The following is a 25,326-nucleotide window of genomic DNA, read 5'->3' on the forward strand; positions in this document are numbered from 1 at the left end:
TTATTTATTTATCTGTCTACCTATCTATTTATTTATTTATATGGAGTCTCACTCTGTCACCCGGGCTGGAGTGCAGTGGTGCAATCTCGGCTCACTGCAAACTCCGCCTCCCAGGTTCAAGCAATTCTCCTGCCTCTGCCTCCTGAGTAGCTTGGACTACAGGCACCTGTCACCACACGCAGCTAATTTTTATATGTTTAGTAGAGACAGGGTTTCACCATGTTGGCCAGGCTGGTCTTGAACTCCTGACCTCAAGTGATCCACATGCCTCAGCTTCCCAAAGTGCTGAGATTACGGGTGTGAGCCACTGGGCCTGGCCTGAAACTTTATTTTAAAAGAGTACCAATAGTCTTCTCTATGCCATAGAAAATAAATCAAAAGCAAAAGTATTTCTGTTAGTTCAACTTGTCAGTTTTAGTTTGGGGCTCAGGTAGGAAGAAAAAAGAGTATTAGACCTCCAGTTATGACTCCCTCCCCACACACACACACATACGCCTTTCTCAAGCAAGTAGTACTAGTCTCCAGACAAATCCAAAAATATGAGTATCATCTATAAACGACACCTTTCCAGTTTTTCTTAAAGCATTAAAAAAAGAAAATACAACTTCCTTTATTCCTAGACAAAACATGAAGGTAAATAGTAAAGCGACTGGGCTTCCTAAAAAGCAATGCACTGAGCCTCATCAACCTGAGAATGGAAAGCGTATGAAGCAGATATTACAGGCAGCACCTTTCCTGGATAAAGTTGCTTAATCACCATGCAAAATTCAAGCCTATCATTCTTAGAAAATTCTGTAACCTCAGACAGGGCCTGACATCATGAGTGACCTTGAAACAGAACTCACACTCTTGAAATCATTTCCCCCCATATTGTCTGAACAGAGCACAAGCCTCAGTGCTGATGAGTAATTTTAAGGCATCACAATGACAAGTCTACCAAGGCAAATGTTTTTAACTGCTTCATTTAGCTGACCTTATTTGCCATAAATTCAGGCTAATCCATATCTAGTTCTTACTGGGTAACTCACTTGTTTACTGTCACCACTGGCCCTGGTCTCTTGGCATCTTATAAACTCTAGCCAGGCCCCAAATTCCTCAAGGATGTCTGGTTCTTGTCATATTACAGTGCTAGGAATGCAGCATGAATGGCTCATTCCTCCAGGCTCGTTAATGTCACAGCCTCACATTCACTTACCATTAGGATCTTCTAAGGGAAACTTGAGTTCACCCAAAGTTCCAAGGAACACAAAGTCAGCCATGTTGAAGTGATATATGCCAAGGAATATTGTACAAAGAAATGAGTGCTTCTCTTAGTTATTCCTCACAGTTAGTCTCTCATAAAATTTCAGAACAGAAAAGTATTTATAGGTCATTCAATTCTATTCCTTTATTAATATTTATTTTTTAAAACTGAGGCTTGCAAGGTTACATTTCCAAGGTCACGATGCTACTTAGGGGCAGAATTAAGGTTCTTACCCTAGTTATTTCTAATATATATGGTGCTAATTCCCTAGATTCATAGGAAAAGTCACAATAATAATAAAACTAATATTTATGTAGCCTTTAGATTTACAATGACCCCTTTGCTCTTTGTAGTTTCATACAATAATCTGAGCAAAGGCATGACAAACATAATTAACATCTCATTTTGAAGACTAGAAGACTTATACAGTAAGCTTTAAGTGACTTATTCAAATTTTCATAATTAAAATGAGGGATTGTGAACTGAGCCCAATGTTTAAGTTCTACATCCTTGAGTAAATTACTAACTTCTTTCTCTTCTAATTTATAAAATGAAAATATAATGTAACAGTGTCTGCATCAAGGAAGAATTTTTTCTTGAGAATTAAATGAAGTGATGTACTAAGTGAATAAACCCCTTAGCATTCTGCCCGACAGTTTGCAAGGGGACAATAAATAACAAAGTTTTGTTTTGTATTTAAATTGTTATTTTTCTGAAACATCCTACCAGCAACACAAGGTTATGACTTCGGGATTAAAGATAAAGAATAATTCACTAATGTTCCAAGAATCATTTTAGTTGAATTTAAAAATACAACGCTAAAAAAATAAATAAATAATAAAAACGCAATGTTGAGTTTATCCATCTTTTGAGTTTCATCACGATAGTAATATTTGCCATCAAATGCAGTTAGGCACTGTTATCATCTTAATACAAGATATTATTGCATCATAACCTTTCCATACCAAGAAAATTACAAAGAACTATTTTCACCTTGATGTTTAAAGCTGCAAACAAAAGGGCAGATCATCTTCCACATATATTGCAGAGGCCAACAGCCATATGCAGTGACTGGATACAGCCTCACGGTGGTGCTAAATCATCACTGATAACAACTCAAGACCCATTGAAGGCTCTACAGAAACCAAACTGAGGCAGGACTGAAACATTCCTAATGTTAACCAGCAAGGAATTTGCTTTGGATCCATACGGTTCTTCTGGACCAACCTTGCGCAATGATCCTGACATGTTGTCTCAACAAATCCATTAGCAATGTTAATATACAGTTTTTGTCCTGGCATTGCAACAAATAAAATATACACAAAAGATTTTTATTATCCTTAAAAAGAATTGTGCAGCCTTACCTTTTAAAATGTTATGTTGACTTAGAATTCCCAAACTGGATTTGGGCCCCATTCACCTACTGTGTATCTTAATTTTATGTATGCCTTGGAGACATTTGTTAAATTCCTTATATCTCCCAGCCCCCAAATTTCAGCTTGAAATTTCAACTCTTTTTGACTCCTTTCCTCTTCTACTCTCCTATTTAAAAGAGCCACAAAATTTTATCAATTTGCCCTTTATAATATCTCCCACCTATCTATTTCTTTCTTCAGTCAGCTTCCAGACCCACAGTTCAGACCCTTTTACCACATGTCTAGGCTATTTCAATAACCCTTAAGATTAGGCTTAGAGGAGACTGCACCACTGCACTCCAGCCTGGCAACAGAGCAAGACTCTGTCTTAAAAAAAAAAAAAAAAGATTAGGCTTAGAGGACTACCTCCCAACCACAACTGTACATTACAATTGCTTGAAGAACTTAAAAAATACCCAACCCCAGGGATTCTGATTTAATTGGTCTGGGGTGGATACAGAGGTTTTTTAATTTTTTTAAAGCTTCCCAGTGATTGTAATTTGCAGTCACAGTTGAAAACTACTGCTAGAGGCCTGCCCAGCATACCACAGTCAGATTAACCTTCTTAAACTACCAACTCTCTGGGCCAAACATTTTAAGTAGTTTCCCATCTTCGCAAAGATTGTGAATTAGTGATTTAAAGTCGAAACTATCCCAAAGATGTGTTTTTATTTGACCTATTTAAAAATTGTTCAGACCCAACATCTAAAAATTGGGAGATGTCACATAAAACCCAGATTTCTTCCTTCTTTTTAAAAATTCCAAAATCTTGGCACAAATGGCCCACATTCCCATGCAACTATCAGCTGGAGCTGAGTAGTGGCTGCCCTTAAGACATGTCACATATCTTCCAGTTGATTCAGTCCCATCACTCCCCATTTACAGCTGGCTTTATGATTCATTTATACTATCTTCCTGGCCTCTTAATTTTAGTTTGTAGCCCTGATCTAGAGAATAAAGTTCAAACTCAATGATACGTTCACTTACTCATTCCCTTAACTACTCATTTATTCATGCATTCATTAGTATTGATTTTGTGTCTATGCTATGCAAACACTTGGAATCCAAAGTCCCTCATATCTTGGCCTTATTCTTTCTAACTTCACATTCACTTTCCTCTAACAAACTTATTTCTAACTAGTAGTTAGTCTATGAGACATCTTCCTCCCAATATTCATAGCTTAGAGGCTAATTTCCAAAACGCCTTTGAGGTCAGGTAATGCTATGTGACAAAGTGGGCCAGTGGGATGTGAGCAAAAGTGGCATGTGTAACTTCTAAGTCGTATCCATAAGAAGAAAGGTGGCTGCCCTCCATTTTCCCCTTCTTGTGAGCTGGAATGCAGACATGGTACTGGTGGTGAGCCATAGAAGAGCAACAGGGAGAAGCAACCTGGACCTCAGGACGACCTCTATCTTCCCTCGACTGTCTGCCTCTAGGTAAAAGAGAAAGAGACTTCTATCTTATTGTATTTTGGGGTCTCTTTGTTTATAGTGGCTTAGCCTATACTCCAAAACACCAACAATTTCTCTTAACTATTACCCAAACATACCTTGAATATTCTTGCCCTCCACCCTGGCATATGCAAAAGTTCCTGTCACTAACATTATGCCTCCTCATCTCTGCTATATAAATTCTACTCATCATTCAAGGCCCAGATCAAGTATTCCCTCTCCTGTGATGCTTCATCAAGCTACATTTGTATTATCTTCTTTTCTCTGTTCTCCCACTGCATGAATTTTCACTTGGCACTTACCAAATATTGTCTTATGTAACAGACACAGAGCCTTGAATTATGTTGCCATATCTACCTGAAGTACTACATCCAGGACCTAAAACAAAATTTTAGATTGTGCATCATAAAAATTAAAAAGTATTCAGAGTTTCTACAGTATTAAACTTCTATACTTTTTGTTTAATAATTATGTGCACTGTCAACTCATGTTCAATCTGTGATCCTTTAGGATTCTTGAATCTTCTCATTTTAATTACAAAACTGAACCTACCCAATTCTTTAAGAATCTGGCTTTTTCCTTGATATTTAACTAAATCCTAGTTTTCTTTATTCTTGTATCTAAACAATTCCTTTACTTTTTGGATACATATTTCAAAGATTCAGAAATGCACTGAAAAGATCAAGGGCTCCAGTTTGAATGGTAATGAAGAGACAACTCATAGTGTCATCATATTTGGAATCTGAAAATCTCTAGGACAACACTAGAGGAAGAAAGTAGAAGATACTCTCAAGGAAGGAAATTTAAAAAAAAAAATTGGGTGACAGAGAGTGAAAACTAGTTCCAGAAGAAAAGTAAAGAAAAGCAATGGGAAAGAAGATAAAAGGAAGAGAGAATACAGAGACAAGAGGAGGACTAGCAACTGTGAATGAAAAAGTTAGCATAAGGGAAAGGCACATGCAAAATGGAATGCCAGTGAAGAAAAGTGGAATTCCATAACCTCAAGACGCTTCCTGATAAGGATACTCATAAGAGATCATTATCAACATCCAAGTAGTGTAGAGCACACTACCACTCCATCAACACTAGGAACACTAGTGCATGGTGGGTATAAAAGAAACATCAAAGGCAAGTAAGAATTGAATTTATAGCAGAATCGTGATTGCAAGTTACTCTGTGGGTGAATAAAAAAGGATACAGCTGTGTTTCAAATGGGACTTATTTGAATCTCAAATCCAGTAAATAATGGCTAGACAGGACTTTTTTTAAAAGAGTAGGCTATAATGGGCCATGCGGTGGCTCCTGTCCATAATCCCAGCACTTTAGGAGGCCAAGATGGAGGATGGCTTGAGCCAAGGAGTTCGACACCAGCCTGGGCACATGGTGAAATGTTGTCTCTACAAAAAATACTAAAATTAATATGAAAATTATCCAGGCATGATGGTGTGTACCTGTAGTCCCAGCTACTGGATAGGCTGAGGTGGGAAGATCAACTGAGCTCCAGGAGGTTGAGACTCGACGTGAGCTATCATCACGCCACCACATTCCAGCCTGGATGACAGGGTGAGACCCTGTCTCAAAAAACAAAAACAAACCAACGAGAACAAAAAAAGGGTTCTCAAAGTATTTTTTTTCAAGACAAATTCCAGAAGATGACTTGGTCTTAGCCTTGTAGCTGTGTCCTATCCTAAAAGAAAGCCAAGAGTGAGACCCTTAAAATGTGGGTGGTAACTACATTGAAATTTAAAAAAAAAGAGAGAGAGAGAGAACTCAAAGACCCAAAATGATAAAACTCCTAGAAGAAAACACTGAGGAAAAACTTCATGATGTTGGGCTTGGCAGTGAATTCTCGGTTATGGCACCAAAACCACAGGCAACAAAAGCAAAAATAGATAAATGAAACTACATCAAACTTAAAAACTTGATGCATCAAAGGACACCACCAACAGAGTAAATAGGCTACAGAATGGGAGAAAATAATTTGCAAATCATACATATAATAAGGTGTTAATAGTCAGAATGGGCTAGGTGTAGGGGCTTATGCCTGCAATCCCAGCACTTTGGGAGGTTGAGGCAGGTGGATTGCTTGAGCCCAGGAGTTTGAGACCAGCCTGCGCAACAGAGTAAAACCCTGCCTCTACAAAAAATGCAAAAATTAGCCAGGTGTGGTGGCGCATGCCTGTAGTCCCAGCTACTCAGGAGGCTGAGGCAGGTGGATCGATTGAGCCTGGGAGGTCAAGGCCACAGTGAGCTGTGATCATGCCACTGCACTCCAGGCTAGGTGACAGAGCAAGACCCTGTCTCAATTTAAAAAAAACAAAAAAAGAATATATAACGAACTCCTACAACTGAACAACAAAACTCAAATAACGCTATTAAAATATGGGTAATGGACGTGACATTTCTCCAAAGATGATATACAAATAGCCAACAAGTATATGGAAAGATGCTGAACATCATTATTCATCAGAGAAGTGGAAATCAAAACCACAATGATCTATCACCTTACACCCATTACAATGGCTACTATTTTTGTTTAAAAAAACCTAGAAAGTAACAAGTATTGGCAAGGATGTGGGGAAACTGGAACTCTGTACTCTGTTGGTGGGATTGTAAAATGGTGTAACTACTTTGAAAAATAGCATGGAGATTCCTCAAAAAATATATATGATCCTCAAAAAAAAAAAAAAGATCCAGCAATCCAATTTTTGGGTATATACCCAAAAGAACTGAAAGCAGGGTCTTGAAGAGATAATTGTACACCCATGTTCATAGCAGCATTATTCACAATAGCCAAGAGGTGGAAGCAACCCAGATTGTCCACTGGCAGATGAATGGATAAACAAAATGTTGAATAAACATATAATAGAATATTATTCAGCCCTAAAAAGGAAAGAAATCCTGTCACATGCTACAACATGGATGAACCTTGAGGACATGCTAAGTCAAACAAGCCAGTCACAAAAAGAAAAATACTATATGATTCCACTTAGAGGAGATACTTAGAACAGTCAAAATTATGGAGATAGAAAGTAGAATGGTGGTTACCCGAGGACAGTAGGGAGAGGGAAAGGGGAGTTGTTATTTAATGGGTATAGAGTTTCAGGTTTGCAAGATGAAAACGTTCTGGAGATCTGTTTTAACAACCATGCAAATATTCTTAAACTGTGCACTTAAAAAATGGTTAAGATAGCACATTTTGTTATATTATATTTTTACCACAATAAAGAAAACTCAGAAGGACATGATACTTCTTAATGGCTGCTATCATCAGTATGAATGCTAGGATGGGTTCCTCTGGACCCATTCTACCTCTTGGAAGAGAAATGTAAAAATGAGTGCCAAGTTAATCTCGGGGAAAAACTTCTCTACCTTCATATTACACAGGTATTAACCACCACTTCCCAGCTCCATCTCTAGCAAGAGCAATGGTAGCCACCTTTGTGCTGCTACCACAAAACCGGGAGCATACTTGATTGCAATTTTACAGTCTAGTTACAAAGAGGAAGAACTCAGCTAAATATATGCTGCCATGAGTCCAAGATAACTTATGTGCAAGGACATCCTTAGCTGGCACCGAAAAAGTTTGTTAAATTAGATTATAGATGTCTCCAGGACAAAATACAACAGCTAAGTCACTGAACTATAATCAAGATGCTCTAATTTGGCATATGAAGACATTTACATCTCTTGTGGACAAACAGGCTCAGCTATGTCATGCAACCATCGATTCCATGTCACTGAGTCCAACTTGACAAAGCAGTATCTTACAGGACAAGTTTTGAGAATTTAATGGCAGCAGGAAGCCCAAAATGTGAGAGGCGGACCATGCGCTATATCCCAAAGGACAGATCTCCTGAAATGCTTCACTGAGATGGCATACCCTGTGCTGCCTTCTGTCAGCTCCCAGAGGAATTATACAGCTGTTAACCCAGCATCAATAATTACCCACCTTATACAAGTGGCTACTTACCAACCAGTTCATTTCTCTTCAGGTCATGAGGAAGAAGTCACACTGTTTATTTACTAATCTAGCAGTGGTTTGTGGGCTTCATAAATAGATTTTGTTTGCATATGTGATTATTGTCTAAATTCCCTGGCATTTGACTATATCTCATGGAGAAAACCAAGTTAGCTCTGGCATCCCAGCTGGAATACCAGCTCTCACACTTTGCAGCATTATGACCCTGAGCAAGTCATTTGCATTTAAGCCTGGAGTCCTCATCTGTAAAATGAGACCAATAACAGCTCTTCCATATGCTGGTTATATAAATTAAATGAAAGAATCTACTTCAGATCCTGGCACACAGTAGATGCTGATCAGAAATTATCTCCCTCTCTTCTTCCTTACTCAAGAGCAGGGGTCAGCAAATTTGTTCTGTAAAAGGCAAGAGAGTAAATCTTTAATCTTTTTAGGCCATATGGTCTCTGTCACAACTATTCAACTCTGTCACTGAAACACAAAAGCAGCCACAGACAAACACCATGGCTGAGTTCCAATAAAATAATATTTTAAAAAGCAGGTATTGGGCCACATTTGGCTCACAGGCCATAATTTGCCAATCCCTATAACTTATACCACATATGTCCAGGTACCATGCTAAGTTAATTTTTCACCATTCTGTTTGATTTCATCTGTTCCAGATATATTCTTCCCTTTTATCTCCTTATTGCTTTTATTCTATTTTTTGAATGTATCGGAACAAATGTGTCTGTTTCCATTACTTGACTTCGCTTCTGGCTTTGAATTTTAGGCCTTGAGAAGTTCCCGTAGGTGTTGAGCACTCAGACCTAAGATGCTCTAGTAATTTATTCACACAATGGGTTCTGGGTAAATCAGCCAGAGTTAAGCAAAATCCCCTCAACCCTCAGAAAAAGATTGGGAACAGACCATCCCTTGGGAACTCAGAGTTTACTAGGAGTTTTTATTTGTGGAAAGGGAATGGTTACAACTGATTCCCCAGTTTTAAAAATATTGCCTTAAAATTTTTGTTTTCATTGGCTTACATATGTAAAGGCCTTCTTAAAAAATATGTAAGTACTAAAAACAATAGTGATCACATATGGTGAAGTGAGAATTCAAGATGGAGTGATAAGGATGAGAGGGGGATTTACTGAGTATTTTTAAATGTCTATGATTTAAAACCATGTGAATATATTATCCAAAAATCAATTTTCCCAAAGAATGAAGAAATCTTGGCCAGGCGCGGTGGCTCACGCCTGTAATCACAGCACTTTGGGAGGCCAAGGCAAGTGGATCACAAGGCCAGAAGTTCGAGACCAGTCTGGCCAACATGGTGAAACCCCGTCTCTACTAAAAAAAATACAAAAATTAGCTGGGCATGGTGGTGGGTGCCTGTAATCCCAGCTACTGGGGAGGCTGAGGCAGGAGAATGGCTTGAACCCAGGAGACCCAGGAGGTGGAGGTGCAGTGAGCCGAGACCGTTCCACTGCACTCCAGCCTGGGTGACAGAGCAAGACTCCATCTCAAAGAAAAGAAAAGAAAAAGAAAAAGAAAAAAAAATCTTTTGTTTTACAAAATTAGTCTATTATAAGAAAGATACAAATGTGAGGGGTGGGGACTGACAGGAACCTACTGGAGATTCTATCACAGCCCCACACTCTCTTGCAGTTACTGGGCTTCTATGTGCCTCCTGCCTTCTGCTCTGTGTGACTCAGAGAAGACAGAGTGGAGGACTCTGCCATGACGAGTTAATGGACTCCACTTTCCATTTGACAGAAGTGGAATTAGAAGCAGGATATATTTTTCAGTATTTTATCATTCTTGATACCAGGCCATAATTCTCCCTATGAGTTCCACATACCCTCCCTTCTTTCTCAGTGTGTCCACATTTACATAGTCTTTCTAGCTACTTCAATCTCTCTTGCCACTTCTGCCTTCAAATAAGCTTCAATTTTTTAAAAAAGACTTTTGACTTTACTTTCAACTATTGCCCTTTGCCTCATATTGTGTTTTCAATCCAATTCCAGGAAATATTAGGAATGATTGTTTTTTACTTCTTAATCACCTATATCTACTTTCACTCCTTCATTAAGTCTGTTTTTCTCCTAAGGTCTTCATTAATTATTTCAAACAAATCTAAAGGTTGTTGGTTTTTTTTCCCCCTTAGTCTTTATTATTCTTGATCTATCTTTTGCAAAGAACAAAGCTAATGTTCATTTTACTTAGTATCTCTTTCTCTCTCTCCATGTATTTAATACCCAAGAATTCTTTCTGTCCCTTCTGATCCCCACAACTGGATCTCTTCCTTGTTCCCGTCTCATAACTGGGCTACAACTTGAATCTCAGACATCAGTCCCTCTGCTTTTCCCCATCTAGTCTCCTTCTTTTAGGGAATTCATCTCTTCCCAAGTCTTTATCTTGTGGGAGGAATAAAACAGATGGTGGCCTGAAGCCTGGCTCTGTAACTTATTAGCTCTGCTGCATAGGAAAAATTCATCTTTCTAAACTCAGTTTCCTCTGTTCTAAAATGGGGATTCAGTCATTCAGTAGTCTTTATCGAGCACTTACTGTATACCAGGCATTGTTCTAGGTACATGAGATTCATTAACAAACTAAACAGATAAATATTCCTGCCCTCACAGAGTTCCCATTCTAACAGAGGGAGACAGACCAAAAATAATAAATATACTACATTAGAAAATTATATAAAATTACAGAATGTAGGCCGGGCTTGGTGGCTCACGCCTATAATCCCAGCACTTTGGGAGGCCGAGGCCGGCAGATCACAAAGTCAGGAGACAGAGACCATCCTGGCTCTCACGGTGAAACCCCATCTCTACTAAAAAAAAAAAATACAAAAAATTAGCCGGGTGTGGTGGCAGGCACCTGTAGTCCCAGCTACCTCAGAAGGCTGACGCAGGAGAATGGCGTGAACCTGGGAGGCGGAGCTTGCAGTGAGCCGAGATAGTGCCACTGCACTCCAGCCTGGGCGACAGAGCAAGACTCCATCTCAACAAACAAACAAACAAACAAAAATTACAGAATGTGGTGAGATCTGTAAAAGAAAGAAAAGGTCAGGTTACACCTTTTTTTTTTTTTTTTTTGAGACCAAGTCTTGCTCCGTTGCCCAGGCTGGAGTGCCATGGCACGTTCCCAGCTCACTGAACCTCCACCTCCCGGGTTCAAGCAATTCTCCTGCCTCAGCCTCCCGAATAGCTGGGATTACAGGTGCACACCATCACACCTGGCTAATTTTTGTTTATTTAGTAGAGATGGGGTTTCACCATGTTGGCCAGGCTGGTCTCAAACTCCTGACCTCAAGTGATCTGCCCACCTCGGCCTCCCAAAGTGCTGGGATTACAGGCATGAGCCACGTCGCCCAGCTGGGTTACATCTTTTAAAAGATGGTAAGAGTAGTCCTCTCTGAGAAGATAATATTTTAGCTGAGACTTGGAACAGGTGAAGGAATTATAAATGAGGGCATCTGCTGGAGAAGATGTAGACAAAAGCAGCTGACAATGGTCCTAAAGGCAAGAAGCATGCCAAGTATGTTCTAGGAAAGGGAGTGTAGTGAGCATGGGGAAAAGTCGTTGGAAAGGATGTCAGAGAGGAAATCAGGGAACAGTCCATGTAGGACCTCTGAATACAATGGCAACCCTCTATTGTGGAGTTTGGAGCAGAGAGATGACATAATCTGATTTATCTTTTAAAAGGATCACTCTGGCTACTCTACTGGAAATAGACTGTAGTGAGAGAAGAATAGAAGCAGAGAGACCAGTTAGGAGGCTACTGCAGTAATCCAGGAAGGAGGTGATGGGGGCTAGGACCAGAATGGAACAGGAAAGAAGTGGTTAGTGGTTAATTTAGGATTAAAAACCTACCTTAGAGGGTTGTTATAAGAATTTTATGGGAGAGTCATTATAGGTAAAATGCCTAGCAGATGCCTTCTATAAAGAAGACATTAAGTAATATCCTCTGTCATTATATTTTCCAGGCAGAATGGGTTCTCTGGGTCACTATAAGGAGGAGACCAAAGCTAGAGTGTGATAGCCAAGGCCAGTTGACCTGGAGGTTGGCAGCTGCCCTCATCTGATGTAGTAAGGGAGAGCATGTGGGAGAGCGTTGCATACCATAAAGTCATATACAAATTATATGTAGCCAAGCGTGGCTATTTATATGTCATCAAACAAGAAACCATTAACAATTATCAACCATTAACAATCAAACCATTAACAATTTCCAGCTGGCCTGAGGAAGGAACTTGATCTTCTTTTAGCCTCTTCCCTCATATCCCAACTCCAGTATGGGATTTTTCAACTGCCTATAAACCATTTCTTCTTAAAAGTTTCATCATATGCTATCTATACACAGTTTTTAAAAAATTACCTGCACCACCTCTACTTCAAACCAGCTACTCATCCAAATGTTTCCTTCTATTAAAGACACACCAGTCTCCAGATGCTGAAAACCTAGCTGCATTTTTGTAGAACTGTGGAATCGAATTGTAAGTTGGTATCATAGTCATCATCTGGTTAAAACATCTCTTTTTACAAAAGATGAAACAAGGCTCAGAATGGAATATGCCAAGCTGTGGGCCACACCAGGCTTTAACCACTGAATGGCTCCTGAATTCTTTCTAGCAAGGTCTAGAACCAGTTTTCTGGACTCATTCACTTTTTCAACACTCCCCTCCCTTCCTCTTGCCTGATCCACATCACAGCAGTTCCTCAGGTTGGCTGCCACAGGCCAACACCTCTGCCCTGGTCGCCGCCATGTCTGCCAGGACCATCTTTCTGTTATTGCCAATTAGCCCTTCTGGAAAGACTACTAGAGACCAGGGCCTACACTGCTTTAAGAATGCTGGCTATGGGTTCAAATCCTGGCTTTGTACTTACTAGCTGTGAGGACTTGAGCAAGTTTCCTAATCACATTCTGCCTTAGTTTCTTCATCTGAAAAAATCCTCCCTTCCAGGACTTAAGTAGCGTAAGCCATGTAAAATACTTAGTACAGAGCCAAACACAAAATAAGAGCTTAAGAAGTATTAGTTATTACTGTCAGTCCCTTTCAGAGAAGTTGCTGTGGGTGCCTGGTGAACAAATTCTAACTGCCTTGGCGTGGCCTTCATGGCCTTTCCATACCTACTATAGGTATGGAAACTTTCACTGATCTCTGATGACAAACCTTCCAACCAGGACAGCTCTCTTTGTACCCCATATCCATGCTCATTCTCATTTCTACCTCTGTGTTTTAGTTTATGCTCCTCCTACCTGAAACGCCACCTTCCTGTTCCTTTATCTGTCTGAATCCTGTACATCCTTCAAAGCTCCACTTAAGGTTTAGTACTTCACAAGAACTGCCCAGGCAAATTCTAGCTCCACTGATATTATTACTACTCTACAATACCACAGTTTTTATATTCAGTACTTATTGATCACTTCCTCATGGACAGGAATGAGGGCATTTAGTTAATAGTATGGGCTCTGGAGCAGACTGCATGGTCTCTCTCAGCCTGTCTCCTCAGCCATAAAATAAGGTTAATATCAGGGTTGTTGTGAGGACTAGATACATGAATACTTGATATATGTTAATGATGATTAATATGTTATTACTGCTATATATTTGATAACTTTTTCCTCTTTGTTTATAAACCTGCATTTTCTTCCTCCAGGTTATTCTATCCATATGCACTATACCTTTATCCAGTGTCTAGCACAATGCTGGTCTCAGAGTAGTGTTCGACAATGAATGGATGTAAAAAAAACAAAAAACAGAACAAAAAAAAACTAGGAGGAGTGCCCATGGCAGTTACATCAATATTCTCTATCCAGTCTGAATGGGTCCCGAACTCTTTCTTCTCCCCTATCTTATAGTTTCCCGGCGAAGGAGAAACTACAACCCCTTTCAGGGAGGCAACATGATACTATAGAAGAAAACTGGACTAAGAATCAGAAGACGTGGGTTTGCGTCTCAGCTTCCTACACAAAAGGTCTGTCTGGTTTGTCTATCTCTGTCTCTGCCCGTCTGTCTGTCAGTCTGTCTATCTGTGTCTGTCTGTTTGTCTCTATCTAGCTACCTACCATCTCTTTATATCTATCTATCTATCTATCTATCTATCTATCTATCTATCTATCTATTTATTTTAGCTTGAGAAAAATCACTTAAGCTCACGGAGCCTGTTTCCATCTCTGTAAAGTGAGAATAATCTGGCATGGCCTGCTTCCTTCACAGGACAGCTGTGAAGATCAAGAAAAAAAAAAATGTATGGGCCACGCACAGTGGCTCACACCTGTAATCCCAGCACTTTGGGATGCCAAGGCAGGCGGATCACCTGAGGTCAGGAGTTCGAGACTAGCCTGGCCAATATGGCGAAACCCCATCTCTACTAAAAATACAAAAATTAGCTGGGCGTGGTCGTGGGGGCCTATAATCCCAGCTACACGAGAGGCTGAGGCAGGGTAATCTCTTGAACCTGGGAGGTGGAGGTTGAAGTGAGCTGGGATGGTGCCATTCCACTCCAGCCTGGGCAACAGAAGCAAAACTCTGCTCAGAGAAAAGAAAAAAAAAAAGCATGTGGGAGAGCGTTGCATACCATAAAGTCATACACAAATTATATGTAGCCAAGCGTGGCCATTTATATGTCATCAAACAAGAAACCATTAACAATTATCAAGTCAGCTGGATCTACTTCCAATGGCCTCCTGAGGAAACGGCCATTACCACAGTAATCATAGTGAATCTCTTTGCCCAGATGCCTCTTAAAAGATCAAATAATTACTTATACTATGGAGCTCAGTCCTGAGATTTTTTTTTTTTTTTGAGACAGGGTCTCACTCTGTTGCCCAGGTTGGAGTACAGTGGCATGACCACAACTCACTGCAGCCTCAACCTCCTCAGCTCAAGCAATCCTCCTGCCTCAGCCTCCTGAGTAGCTGGGACTACAGGTGTGTGCCACCGCTCCTGGCTAATATAGAGATGGGGTCTCCCTACATTGCCCAAGCCGTCGGTCCTGAGATTTTTGATAAGTCTGTCCTCAAACATTACGTCATATCTAGTAATTTGTTCAAAAGTACAGATTTAGCCAAAATGTCAACTTCACATCCCAGAGTCCATGGGTGGTACATGTATAGGTAATATGGTTATTAGCCAGAGTTCTCAAAGAGGAGGAAGAGTAAAGAAAAAAAAGATCCCTAATAAATTAGAAATGTGTGGTCTATTTCTACAAGAAGTTAACATTGGAGATGTGGAACATATTCTGGAGTCAGAAGAAATGAATAAAAACACTCTGGGGTAACTGGAATAGTCTATGCATATATTCCTGAGCTACTTGTGTGTGCATAGCTGTCATTCTATTTAATTTTGTATTAGATCCAAGGGGTTCCAGCATTCATCAGTAGTCATGATAGATTTGAACAATGTCAACAAAGAATTCTATACCAGGCAGGAGCACATCAAGCTAATGCACTGACAAGGGCAATTCCTAGTGATTCATACTCTTTGTCACATGCATTGATCATTGTGCTTTTTCTTTTCTTTCTTTGGAGAATCAGATTTATCAAAAATAGCCATACATTTTATAATAGCGTGTAGCAGTGTGACCTTCTCCCAGCATTACTTCCAGAACTCAAGTGAGAAATCATTCATGTTAAGAAAACCACCTTACCTCTATTTTTTCCCATATGGCTTCATAGTTGTCTTGGTGCTGAATATCTTGCATCAGTTTCTGAATTAAAGCTGATTTAGTGGCAGAATGGCTCTCATTTTTCTCAGAGGATGAAGCTCTTTCTGACTTCTCATCAGCATACTTTTTCATGCCAGCAAGAGGCATACTGGACTCCTCATCAGAAAGAATGTCACTCAGGGGCCCAGATTCAATGCTCTCCCCTAGTGAAGAGGCTATGTCACTAGATGAGCTTGGAGACACCCTGCCTAGCCTTGTATGCTTCTTTTTGACATGATAGGTTGGATAGATTTCAGAATCTGAATTCATTTCAGACAGTTCCCAGTCATCAATATTCTGGATAGTTTCTCCCCTGGGTTTCTGAGGCAGGAGCTTTGTTAGGTTTTCCAACTTCAAAGCCAATACTTCTGTCTGCTTAAGGTGAGAGGGCAGTGCTAGGTATTCATCAGAGCCATACCAGGCCTCCACAACCTCACCATTTCTAGTGACGTGACTTGGAGAGGAGGCTTGACCTTTTTTGCTTTTGTGTTTTGAAAGAAGTGGCACCGGAGACATAATGTTGTCTGAGCCAACAGAGGATTCACTGCTCTGAGTAAAAGCTGGTGAACTGGATGTTTCTGACTGCAATTGCAATTTGGCATTCCAACTTCTCTGATTACAAGGCTCAAGTGAGGATGTGGAAGCAGAATTTGTTTGTGGCCCCTCTATGGCCTTGGAAGTACAAGAAAGCTCTCCATTTGGCACTGCTGAGCTCTTTGTATTTTTAGCTTGTTTGCCTGAACCAGTCCCCCGTTTAGGTGTTCGGCATGGAGGCACCTCTTCTGAGGTCTTGTGTGGCTTTTTAAGTCGAGATTTCTCTTTATAGCAGTCGTTAAGCCTTCCCAGGCTGGAAGAAATTTCTTTAATGTGAAATTTGACTGTGTTTTCAAGATTCCCAGTCCCCACCTTGTGTAAACACTCATAAGACTGGCTGACAGCAGAAGGGCTGTTGGGGTAAGAAGACTGCAATACCAGGCAAAGTTTGGATCTGTCAGGAGGATCTACTAGCGAAGGGGTGCTTCTGCTCATCTCAGGCTTTAGATCAACCATTTGCCTCTTTCCACCATTGCCTTTCAGATCATTCTTAAAAGTTTCCTCTTTAAGAAAAAGTCCTCTTTTTGGCAATGTAGGCTGTGTGGGAGAGTCCTCGTTATAATTAAAGCAATCTCTGATGGTTCGTTTGGGGGTTGCATTTTCACAAGGAACAGGCTGCTGATTCTTTGCATCAAGATGGGAGGAGGAACTGGATTCTTGCTGCACAGTCTCAGAGGAGGGTTGAACAGCATTTGTCAGACCTTCTCCTGAAGATGATGACACCCCCAGTGTTAAGCCTGGTTGCTCTTCGACTGCAGAAGCATTGTCTTCCTCACATCCACCTTTGTCGTCTACTGAGAGAGATACTTGAGATACCTCCTCAGTAACTGCTTCACTGCCATTGGTAGAGATAGAGTCAGCAGCTACCGTAAGTAAACCAACACTTCGGATAAGCTCAGGAAACTCCTTTTCCATCTCACTGTAGCTCCAAGAGTCAAAGGGTTTGGTTTTGACTTGGCTAGAGGTCATGTCACCTAGCCCACTGAGCAAATCCTCACTTGGACTGTAGTCAGACAGTTCGAATGCAGTAATGCCACAATCCAGAGACAAGTAATTTTGAGAACATTTGATGGTTAATTGTCCTGAGTCATCCACTTCTGTTAGAGAATCAAGCCGGCCCTGAAACAGACAATGGCAATGGTTTCAGTAAATGCAACATCAATTACAACATCAGCTGCTGTGTAAATGAAATCGCAGTACAGGGCACTATAAAGGTCAAATGTATTGGTCCCTATTGCTTGTGGTTTGACATACACAAAGGGATATTAATCAATTACCGCATTGCTTTATATAGTATCTTGTTCTTAAACACCTGAAGATTTTTCACTAATCTGGAGTATACAGCCTTAACAGAAATGTCAAGAGCAAGCCAAAAAAATCCATTCTTGACTTAATTTTCAACTTAAAAATAATATATTATTCATTTAATAAGAATTTCATAAACAAAGCCTTAAGTAATACAATTTCTGGGATCAAAATAATGTAAAAGTAAAATCTCCATGAATGTCTGTTTTGCTTTTTGCTGTCATTCCAGTACCTACCACAGTGGCTAACTCATGGTAGATGCTCAATAAATATTTTCAAGTAGAATAATTAATTATAATAAGCCAGTTGTGTTAAACATATATTGATGAATCAAAGGAAGGTAAACTACTGAATTTGCAAATACATAATAGTTCAAGACCAGTTTCTGTTTGGCCCCACCCTTTTGAAGGAGAAAATTAATGAATGTCCAAACTTTATCATTAGAGATAGCATCAGCTCCTCCGTCTGCATGTTTTTCTCCCCAAGTCCTGCTCCCACTGGTGTTTGCGAGCTGTTAAGTGCCCATCTTTCTTACTATTCATAATTCTGGATAGGCTGATTTGATTTAAAACTCCCTCACACTAAAAAAACAGCATTACGATTATTTTTAATTTGTTAAATCTTTAATTCTGTAATTAAGGCTTTTGTCTCACTACTAATGCAGTTTCTGATTTCATACAACAAATGGGAAGATTTTCACTGATGCTTTGTTTGGGGTAGAAGAGCCCTGGGAACTATCCTATTTTGCCTACTGGCTAAATAACAGACTGATCTAACCTAGCCCCCTTAGGAAATGAAAAAAGAAAACTGAAAAGTGAAGGGTTGTTACATCCCCAGATCTCCTTTTTTTCTAGAGGAAGAACTGTGGTGAGCCAACTGAAGCTGGATTCCATGTGGCTGCTGGACCCTGTGATCCTTTCAAACAGGTTTTCCCAAGATCTGGCTTCTCCAGGATCTTATATCTGGTTTTACTGCTCATTTGTTTGTTTTTGTTTTTGGAATGTTCTCTCCCTTCAGACCTTCACCCTGCCTTTATCTCCTACTTCACTCACTCTCATTCCATAACATCTAGATAAACAGACAAAAAGCCTTATTTAACTTTTCTAAGCCTCAGAGTCCTCATCTATAAATGATGATGGTTGATTACTACAATTACTTTTTCATTTAATCCTTAAAATTTTCTTCTGCCGTCTGTACTATTGTCCCTGTCTTACAGAAGAGTAGCTTGGACCAAAAGATGACACCGGCCCTGGATAGAGGCTGTCCCCAAAGTCTGTATTCTGGCCATTAGATATTACTTTAAACTGGCATGCCCCCACCTCCAATTTGTTTTCCACACTGCCACCAGAATAACCTACACAAATTGCAAATCTGTTACTTCTTTGTTTAAAGTCCTTTAGAGGCATCCTGTTGTTGTTAAGTTAAAAATCCAAACTTTTCCTCAAAAAGCCTAAAAATTGAACTACCAATCCCACTAATAGGTATATATCCAAAGAAAAGGAAATCAGCATGTCAAAGAGATATCTGAACTCTCATGTTTATTACAGCACTATTCATGATAGCCAAGATATGGAATCAACCTCAGTGTCCATCAACAGGTGAATGGATAAAGAAAATGTGGCATATATCCACAATGGAATACTATTTTGCCTTCAAAAAGAAGGAAATCCTGTCATTTGTGACAACATGTATGAGCTTGAAGGACATTATGTTAAGTGAAATAAGCAAGGCACAGAAAGACAAATACCACATGTTCTCACTCATATGTGGAAGCTAAAAAAGTTGAACTCAGAGAAGCCAAAAGCAGAATAGCAAGTTACTAGAGGCTGGGAAAGGTAGCGGGTGGGAATAGCTAGAGGCTGGTTAATGGATACAAAATTACAGCTAGATAGGAGGAATAATTTCTGGTTTCTATAGCAGGGTCAGATGACTGTAATTAAAAGCAATTTATTCTACATTTTCAAATAGCTAGAAGAGTGGATTTTGAATGTTCCCAACATGAAGACACAATAAATGTTTGAAGTGACAGGTATGTTAATTTCCCTCATTTGATCATTGCATTGTGTGCATGTATCAAAATATTACACTGTACCCTGTAAATATGTACAGTTATGTGTCAATTAAAAATAATAAAAACAAAAAATGACACACTTCAATGCAAAGATATATTGCTTTAATATTTGAAGATCTTCCAAGTATATGACTGAAGACAGAAATCAACGATGTCATAGATAAGTATTTTTAAAACAAAACCAAAACCCTTTCAAGGCCAGGCCCAAAGAGGCCTTTCTTATGCTATTCTCCCCTCACTGGCCACACGCGGCCACAGTATCCTGCTTTCACTTTCTGAAAATACTATGTTCCCTCCTTCCTCAAGGCCTTGGCACATGCTGCTTGCCCTGCCTGGAAAGCTTCCAACCTATACCCCTTAACTAGTTGACTCTTCCTTATCACTCAGATTTCAGCTTAAGTTTCACTTTTTCAAGATTCCAGATCCACATGTAAGTCAGAATATTTTATTGTAAGCCCTGCTTTCTCTTTAAGCATTGATCTCAATTTATAAATAAATACCATTGTGATTATCTGATCAATTTGTTTTTTCCATTAGTTTGTAAGTACTATGACAGTATAAATCACACAGAAAATGGTTGTCTTACCAGGGTACTTGTAGCACGTCGCATAGCGATCTGCACACAGTATGCACATATGTTGAATGAATGAATGAATGAATGACAACATTTTAGAATGTCTCTCTATGCCTTCCTATAATTTCTTTCTCTGATTACATAGTTTTAGTTAACTCCAATAATTAAAAGCCCAAGTTTCTAATTCTGGCTGTAGCACTAATTAGCTATGTGACCATGAGCCAGTAGCTTGATGTTGCTAAGCTTTATTTCCTTCATCTATAAAAAGGAAATGATAAGCCATGCCATAGGGGTGTTGAGAGGCTTAAAGGAGGTAATATATGTAAGATATGTAATATATGTAAGTCTAGTACATGGATGAGTGCTCAATGAATGTTCACTCGTATTACGTTATTATTTTTAATAATGAAGTACATTGAGGAGGAAAGTTTCAAGATGAGAGTTATTGCTAACACTAAATTATACTGCACAAAATAAGAAATCAATCTCAACAAAAGTTACCTAAATGGAATTGCATAACTTTTGTGCTTCATAACTGAACTAGAAATCAGTCAGCCAAACAAAAGTTATACTTTATGCAGTTTTTAAAAGAGTAATAGTGAGATTCCCAATTCAAAAGCAGGTTGTATTTTCTTTAATCTTGTCATTGTTCATTACTCAGAACTTATTCTTTTACAGAAATAGTATTATAAAACGATGGTTAAATTCCAAAACTATCTCATAAAACCTATTTAAATTAATATGTAGCTGAAATTTGCAACATGATTTTCTATTACATTTATCATGGTTACTGCACTGCAGTGCTTCTATGAGGTTAAAGAAAAGTATTTATATGATAGATTTAAAAAAAAGAAATTTGAGAGTCCAGGTAAAAATTAGACTCCAAACTGAAGTGTCAGCCACCTGCCTTTGGACAAGCAGGGAACATGATAGTCTTGCAAATATATTTGGTCCCCATTCTGGTGGTTATTGCACCTTAAGACCAGGGTACTGTCTTGCTCAAGAATAACTGATGCTCAATCAGTGATGTTACATGAATATATTGAATATATATATATATATTAGATGAATATATTGTTTAATGAATACATCTCAGAGAATAAAGTATAGCTGCCTTTTCTTAAATCTCCAGCCAGTTCCTGGTTTAGAAAAGAAAACGCCATACTCAAAAACACTTAATGCTTCAGAGGAAGCTCTCTCCCATCCTGTCCCACCATATCAGTCCGGCCAACCATCTCAACTAGTGAGTAAATACCATCTTAACCAGTGAGACAGTTGAGTGATTATCACTTGAGGGGTAATAACTATTTTTTATTTTTATTTATTTTATTTCCATAGGTTATTGGGGAACAGGTGGTATTTGGTTACATGAATAAGTTCTTTAGTGGTGATGTGTGAGATTTTGGTGCACTCATCACCCAAGCAGTATAAACTGCACCCTATTTGTAGTCTTTTATCCCTCACGGGGTAACTATTTTTTATTCAAACTGTATTTTTTAATGCAAAAATATCCCTCCCTGAAAAAAAACAAAGCAAAACCAAAAACAGTATATAGTATTTCACTATGCAGAGGCAATTGTAAGAAAAGAAAGTTCTCTAAAGTTTGTCAGAGCAGATGAACGAGTTTTATCTCCGAAAATATTGCTTAGTAATACTAATGTTTTTAGTTCTGTTGCTTCCCTCCACATCATCTTCCCAGATAGTTTTCTAACGTGTGTACATAATAAAGTCTCAGGAAGATATGGAGTTATGGGTGTTGCCTGTTGGTTTTACTGCCCTTATTTCAGAAATATCACATGTAATTGTGTAGTACTTGTAGCTGGGTGAGAGCTGCCTAGCCATGTACCCACTCCACTTAAATATACCTCCATTTAACATGTTATGAAGCAGGCCGGGCGCAGTAGCTTACACCTGTAATCCCAGCATTTTGAGAGGATGAGGCAGGTGGTTTGCTTGAGCCTAGGAGTTCAAGACTAACCTGGGCAACATGGCAAAAGCCCGTCTCTACTAAAAATACAAAAATTAGCTGGGCGTGGTGGCATGTGCCTGTAATCCCAGCTACTGGGGAGGCTGAGGCAGGAGAATCGCTTGAACCCGGGAGGCAGAAGTTGCAGTGAGCCAAGATCGTGCCACTGCACTCCAGCCTGGGAAACAGAGCGAGACTTGTTCTCAAAAAAAAAAATAAAAAATTAAAAAATATATATATAGAGAGAGAGAGAGAAAGAGAGAGAGAGACAAAGAAAGAGCGCGCGAGCAAAGAACACCCCTTTTTTTTTTCTAATTCGAAGCAAGACATTTTGCTTTGTTCCTTTTCCATAATTAACTGAAGCCTAGTTCCAAATGCCTTCTTAGATCTTTCTTTTTGTTAACACTATGTTTCGCCACCAACTGAACATGAAATCTAACATTCGTAACTTGGAGATGCGGAGATCCTGAGTCCTCAGACCTGTGGGGGCTGTGGCATTCTAGTAAGAGGCCCATCAATTTACATGTTAGTCTACATGCACTAGGCTTTTTCAGATTCCTTTCAGCCCTACCACGTTGGGATTCTATGATTCCGAATGCATCCCAGAGAACAGCAGTTGATGAGAAGAGCAAGTCATGACAAGCAACTGTGAAGTACAACAAAGGTTTGTTTCTCATAGGCAAGGGGAAAACATATACAAAAATCTTTCAATATTTTTATTTACACAATATTAATAGTTCTTAAGAGAACTTCCATTTTCTACATGCTGAAATTATGAATCAAACAATTAATCTTCATGATTAATTCCCAGTTTATCAAACTGAAATTATATCTCCCTCTTCCACATCTAAAGCAGGGATTATCTGCATTATTTAATTCAACTAATCAGACTTTTTTACAGCAATATGAACTATGTGCTGTGGGAGATACACAGATGAATATAATCTGGAACTAACCCTCATGTAGTTCAAAATATAGCACATACTTTGGCCTGATACAATTTGGCCCATTATAAGTGCCAGTGGAGGAACCCACAAAGTGCTATGTTGTAAGCACTCTGGAAGGACCAATGCATCCCCACGCAGAAGGTATCATTTAGGTAAGTGCTTACCACACCATCTAGCACGTGGTAAGTTCTCAATCAATGTTTCCTATTGTGTTGATATTATTAAGAGTTATCACTCTCTTATCACCTGTGTGACATTACCTCTCTTGACCCCAATTCTCTCATCTGTAAGATGAATACAATCATAATACCTGTAAATTGAGGATAACAGCACTTGCTCTGCCTACCTCTCAGAACTATGTGAGGACCAAAAAAATTATGAAGGTCATTTCTAACATGTGTTATTCACCTTTGAATGCATAGAGTCTTATACATAGTAAGAAATCAATAAATAGAGAAGATAGAAGGAAGAAAGGCAGGGAAGAAACAATAATTATTATTAAAACAGAAATCAGTTAAAAACTGGTTTTGTTTTATTTAAGTACACCTAGATTTATATCCTTAAGTATTCACTTAAATTCTTCTTTTTTAAAATTTAAATTTAATTTTAATTTTTAGTTCTGGTGTACATGTGCAGGATGTACAGGTTTTTTACATAGAAGTATTCACTTAACCTATTCTTAAATTCAGTTGTTCCATCTATAAAAGGGAACTACTTGTAATATCCCTTACCTTCCTTCCTAAATGAAACAAATTTAAAGTGCTTATCACAATGTCTGGAATATAGAAAATTGCAGAACAACATATTTTTTAAATAGTTTTGAGCTTTGCCTTCAAGTGTTCTTTATTTGTTTGTTTAGTTATTGACTAGTTTTATTTTAGTAAGGTATTGGCCAATTTTTTTTTTACTAGATATGGTCTGCTCCATATTTAAATAAAGAATAAAGTTCATATATTGTTTTTTCAAGAAGAGAAGAAGATGGAATTTGCCACTCTCCAGAGTTTCAAACTTGCTCTTTAATATGGCTCTGAAATTTAACTAACTTCCAGAAAGAGAAAAATGAATCTTCCTTTACTGGAAGGACATCTACTATTCTAATTTACCAGTGCTTTTTAAATTTGGGTGTTTTTTTATTTTGCCATTTCCCTCATCATTCTACAAATCTTTCACAGTTGAATTTATTCTGAGAAAGCTGATAACTTTATCCTAATTATCTTCCTGCTTTTTACAATTCCATTGTGCTAGCAGAAATAAGTAAAACTAAGCAGTCTTTTAAACATCCTCATAGAGTCACACTAGACACACAGAAATAAAGGATCAGAAATCTAATTTCAGGAAGTATGGTTATAGAGGCAGAACTTTAATTCATAGAAATATATCGTAAAGCGGATAACTGAAAATCTACTGTTCCTTTACCCCTCACACAAAAATTTTCTGCAATCTCTACAACAGGACTAAAGACTGACTTCAAACATAAGAATGCACTAAACTGCTTCCAATCAAATCCATTCATAATTGCTGAGTTCGTGTTGTGAGAATAGATGCTACTTATTGTAAATTCACAACACAGTTGTAAAAACAGTGGCCAGCAACAACTACCGTCCATGGCTCTTCATCATTTGTTGAGCTACTACTTCATGAATGATACAAGTTCAATTAAGTGTATGATGAATGTATTACACAGAACAACAATAACAACAAACCCTAGAGCACTGCTATATCTCCAGCTCCTACAACAGAGCTGATTATCAATAAATGTTTATTGATTTAATAAATATATGATTTGAATCAATGATTTTTAATCTCCTTCTAGTAGTAGAAAGCAGGCAGATTTGATCACTGACCAGCATTGGATGTTGGACAGAGCATTGGGTGTTGGACAACAAATGGGGAAGGGGGAAGAAAAGAATATATAGACTTGAAGATGCCAGGTAGATATCTAAAGAAGATCTCTCTAGAGGTTATACAAACCTTCTTCATCTCTGATCTCCATTAGCACATTCTATCAAGGATATCAGATTTAGGGCAAAGTTGGTCAGCTTGAGATTCTTTGTAGTCTCCCATAACCACAACAGTC

General features: G+C 38.8%; 1 protein-coding gene across 3 annotated transcripts in view; it reads right to left on the bottom strand.

The window, feature by feature from the left end:
* The window catches only part of AKAP6 (A-kinase anchoring protein 6), a 624,256-nt gene that overhangs the window by 269,091 nt on the left and 329,839 nt on the right, over positions 1 to 25,326 (bottom strand). For all 3 annotated transcript variants that reach the window (XM_031001840.3, XM_031001839.3, XM_063697705.1), the window contains one exon: positions 15,736 to 17,505. In XM_031001840.3, coding sequence (XP_030857700.3) covers positions 15,736 to 17,505 — 1,770 coding nt within the window. The remainder of the gene's footprint in view (positions 1 to 15,735; positions 17,506 to 25,326) is intronic.

This window comes from Gorilla gorilla, chromosome 15, assembly GCF_029281585.2.
Source record: "Gorilla gorilla gorilla isolate KB3781 chromosome 15, NHGRI_mGorGor1-v2.1_pri, whole genome shotgun sequence".
NCBI lineage: Eukaryota > Metazoa > Chordata > Mammalia > Primates > Hominidae > Gorilla > Gorilla gorilla.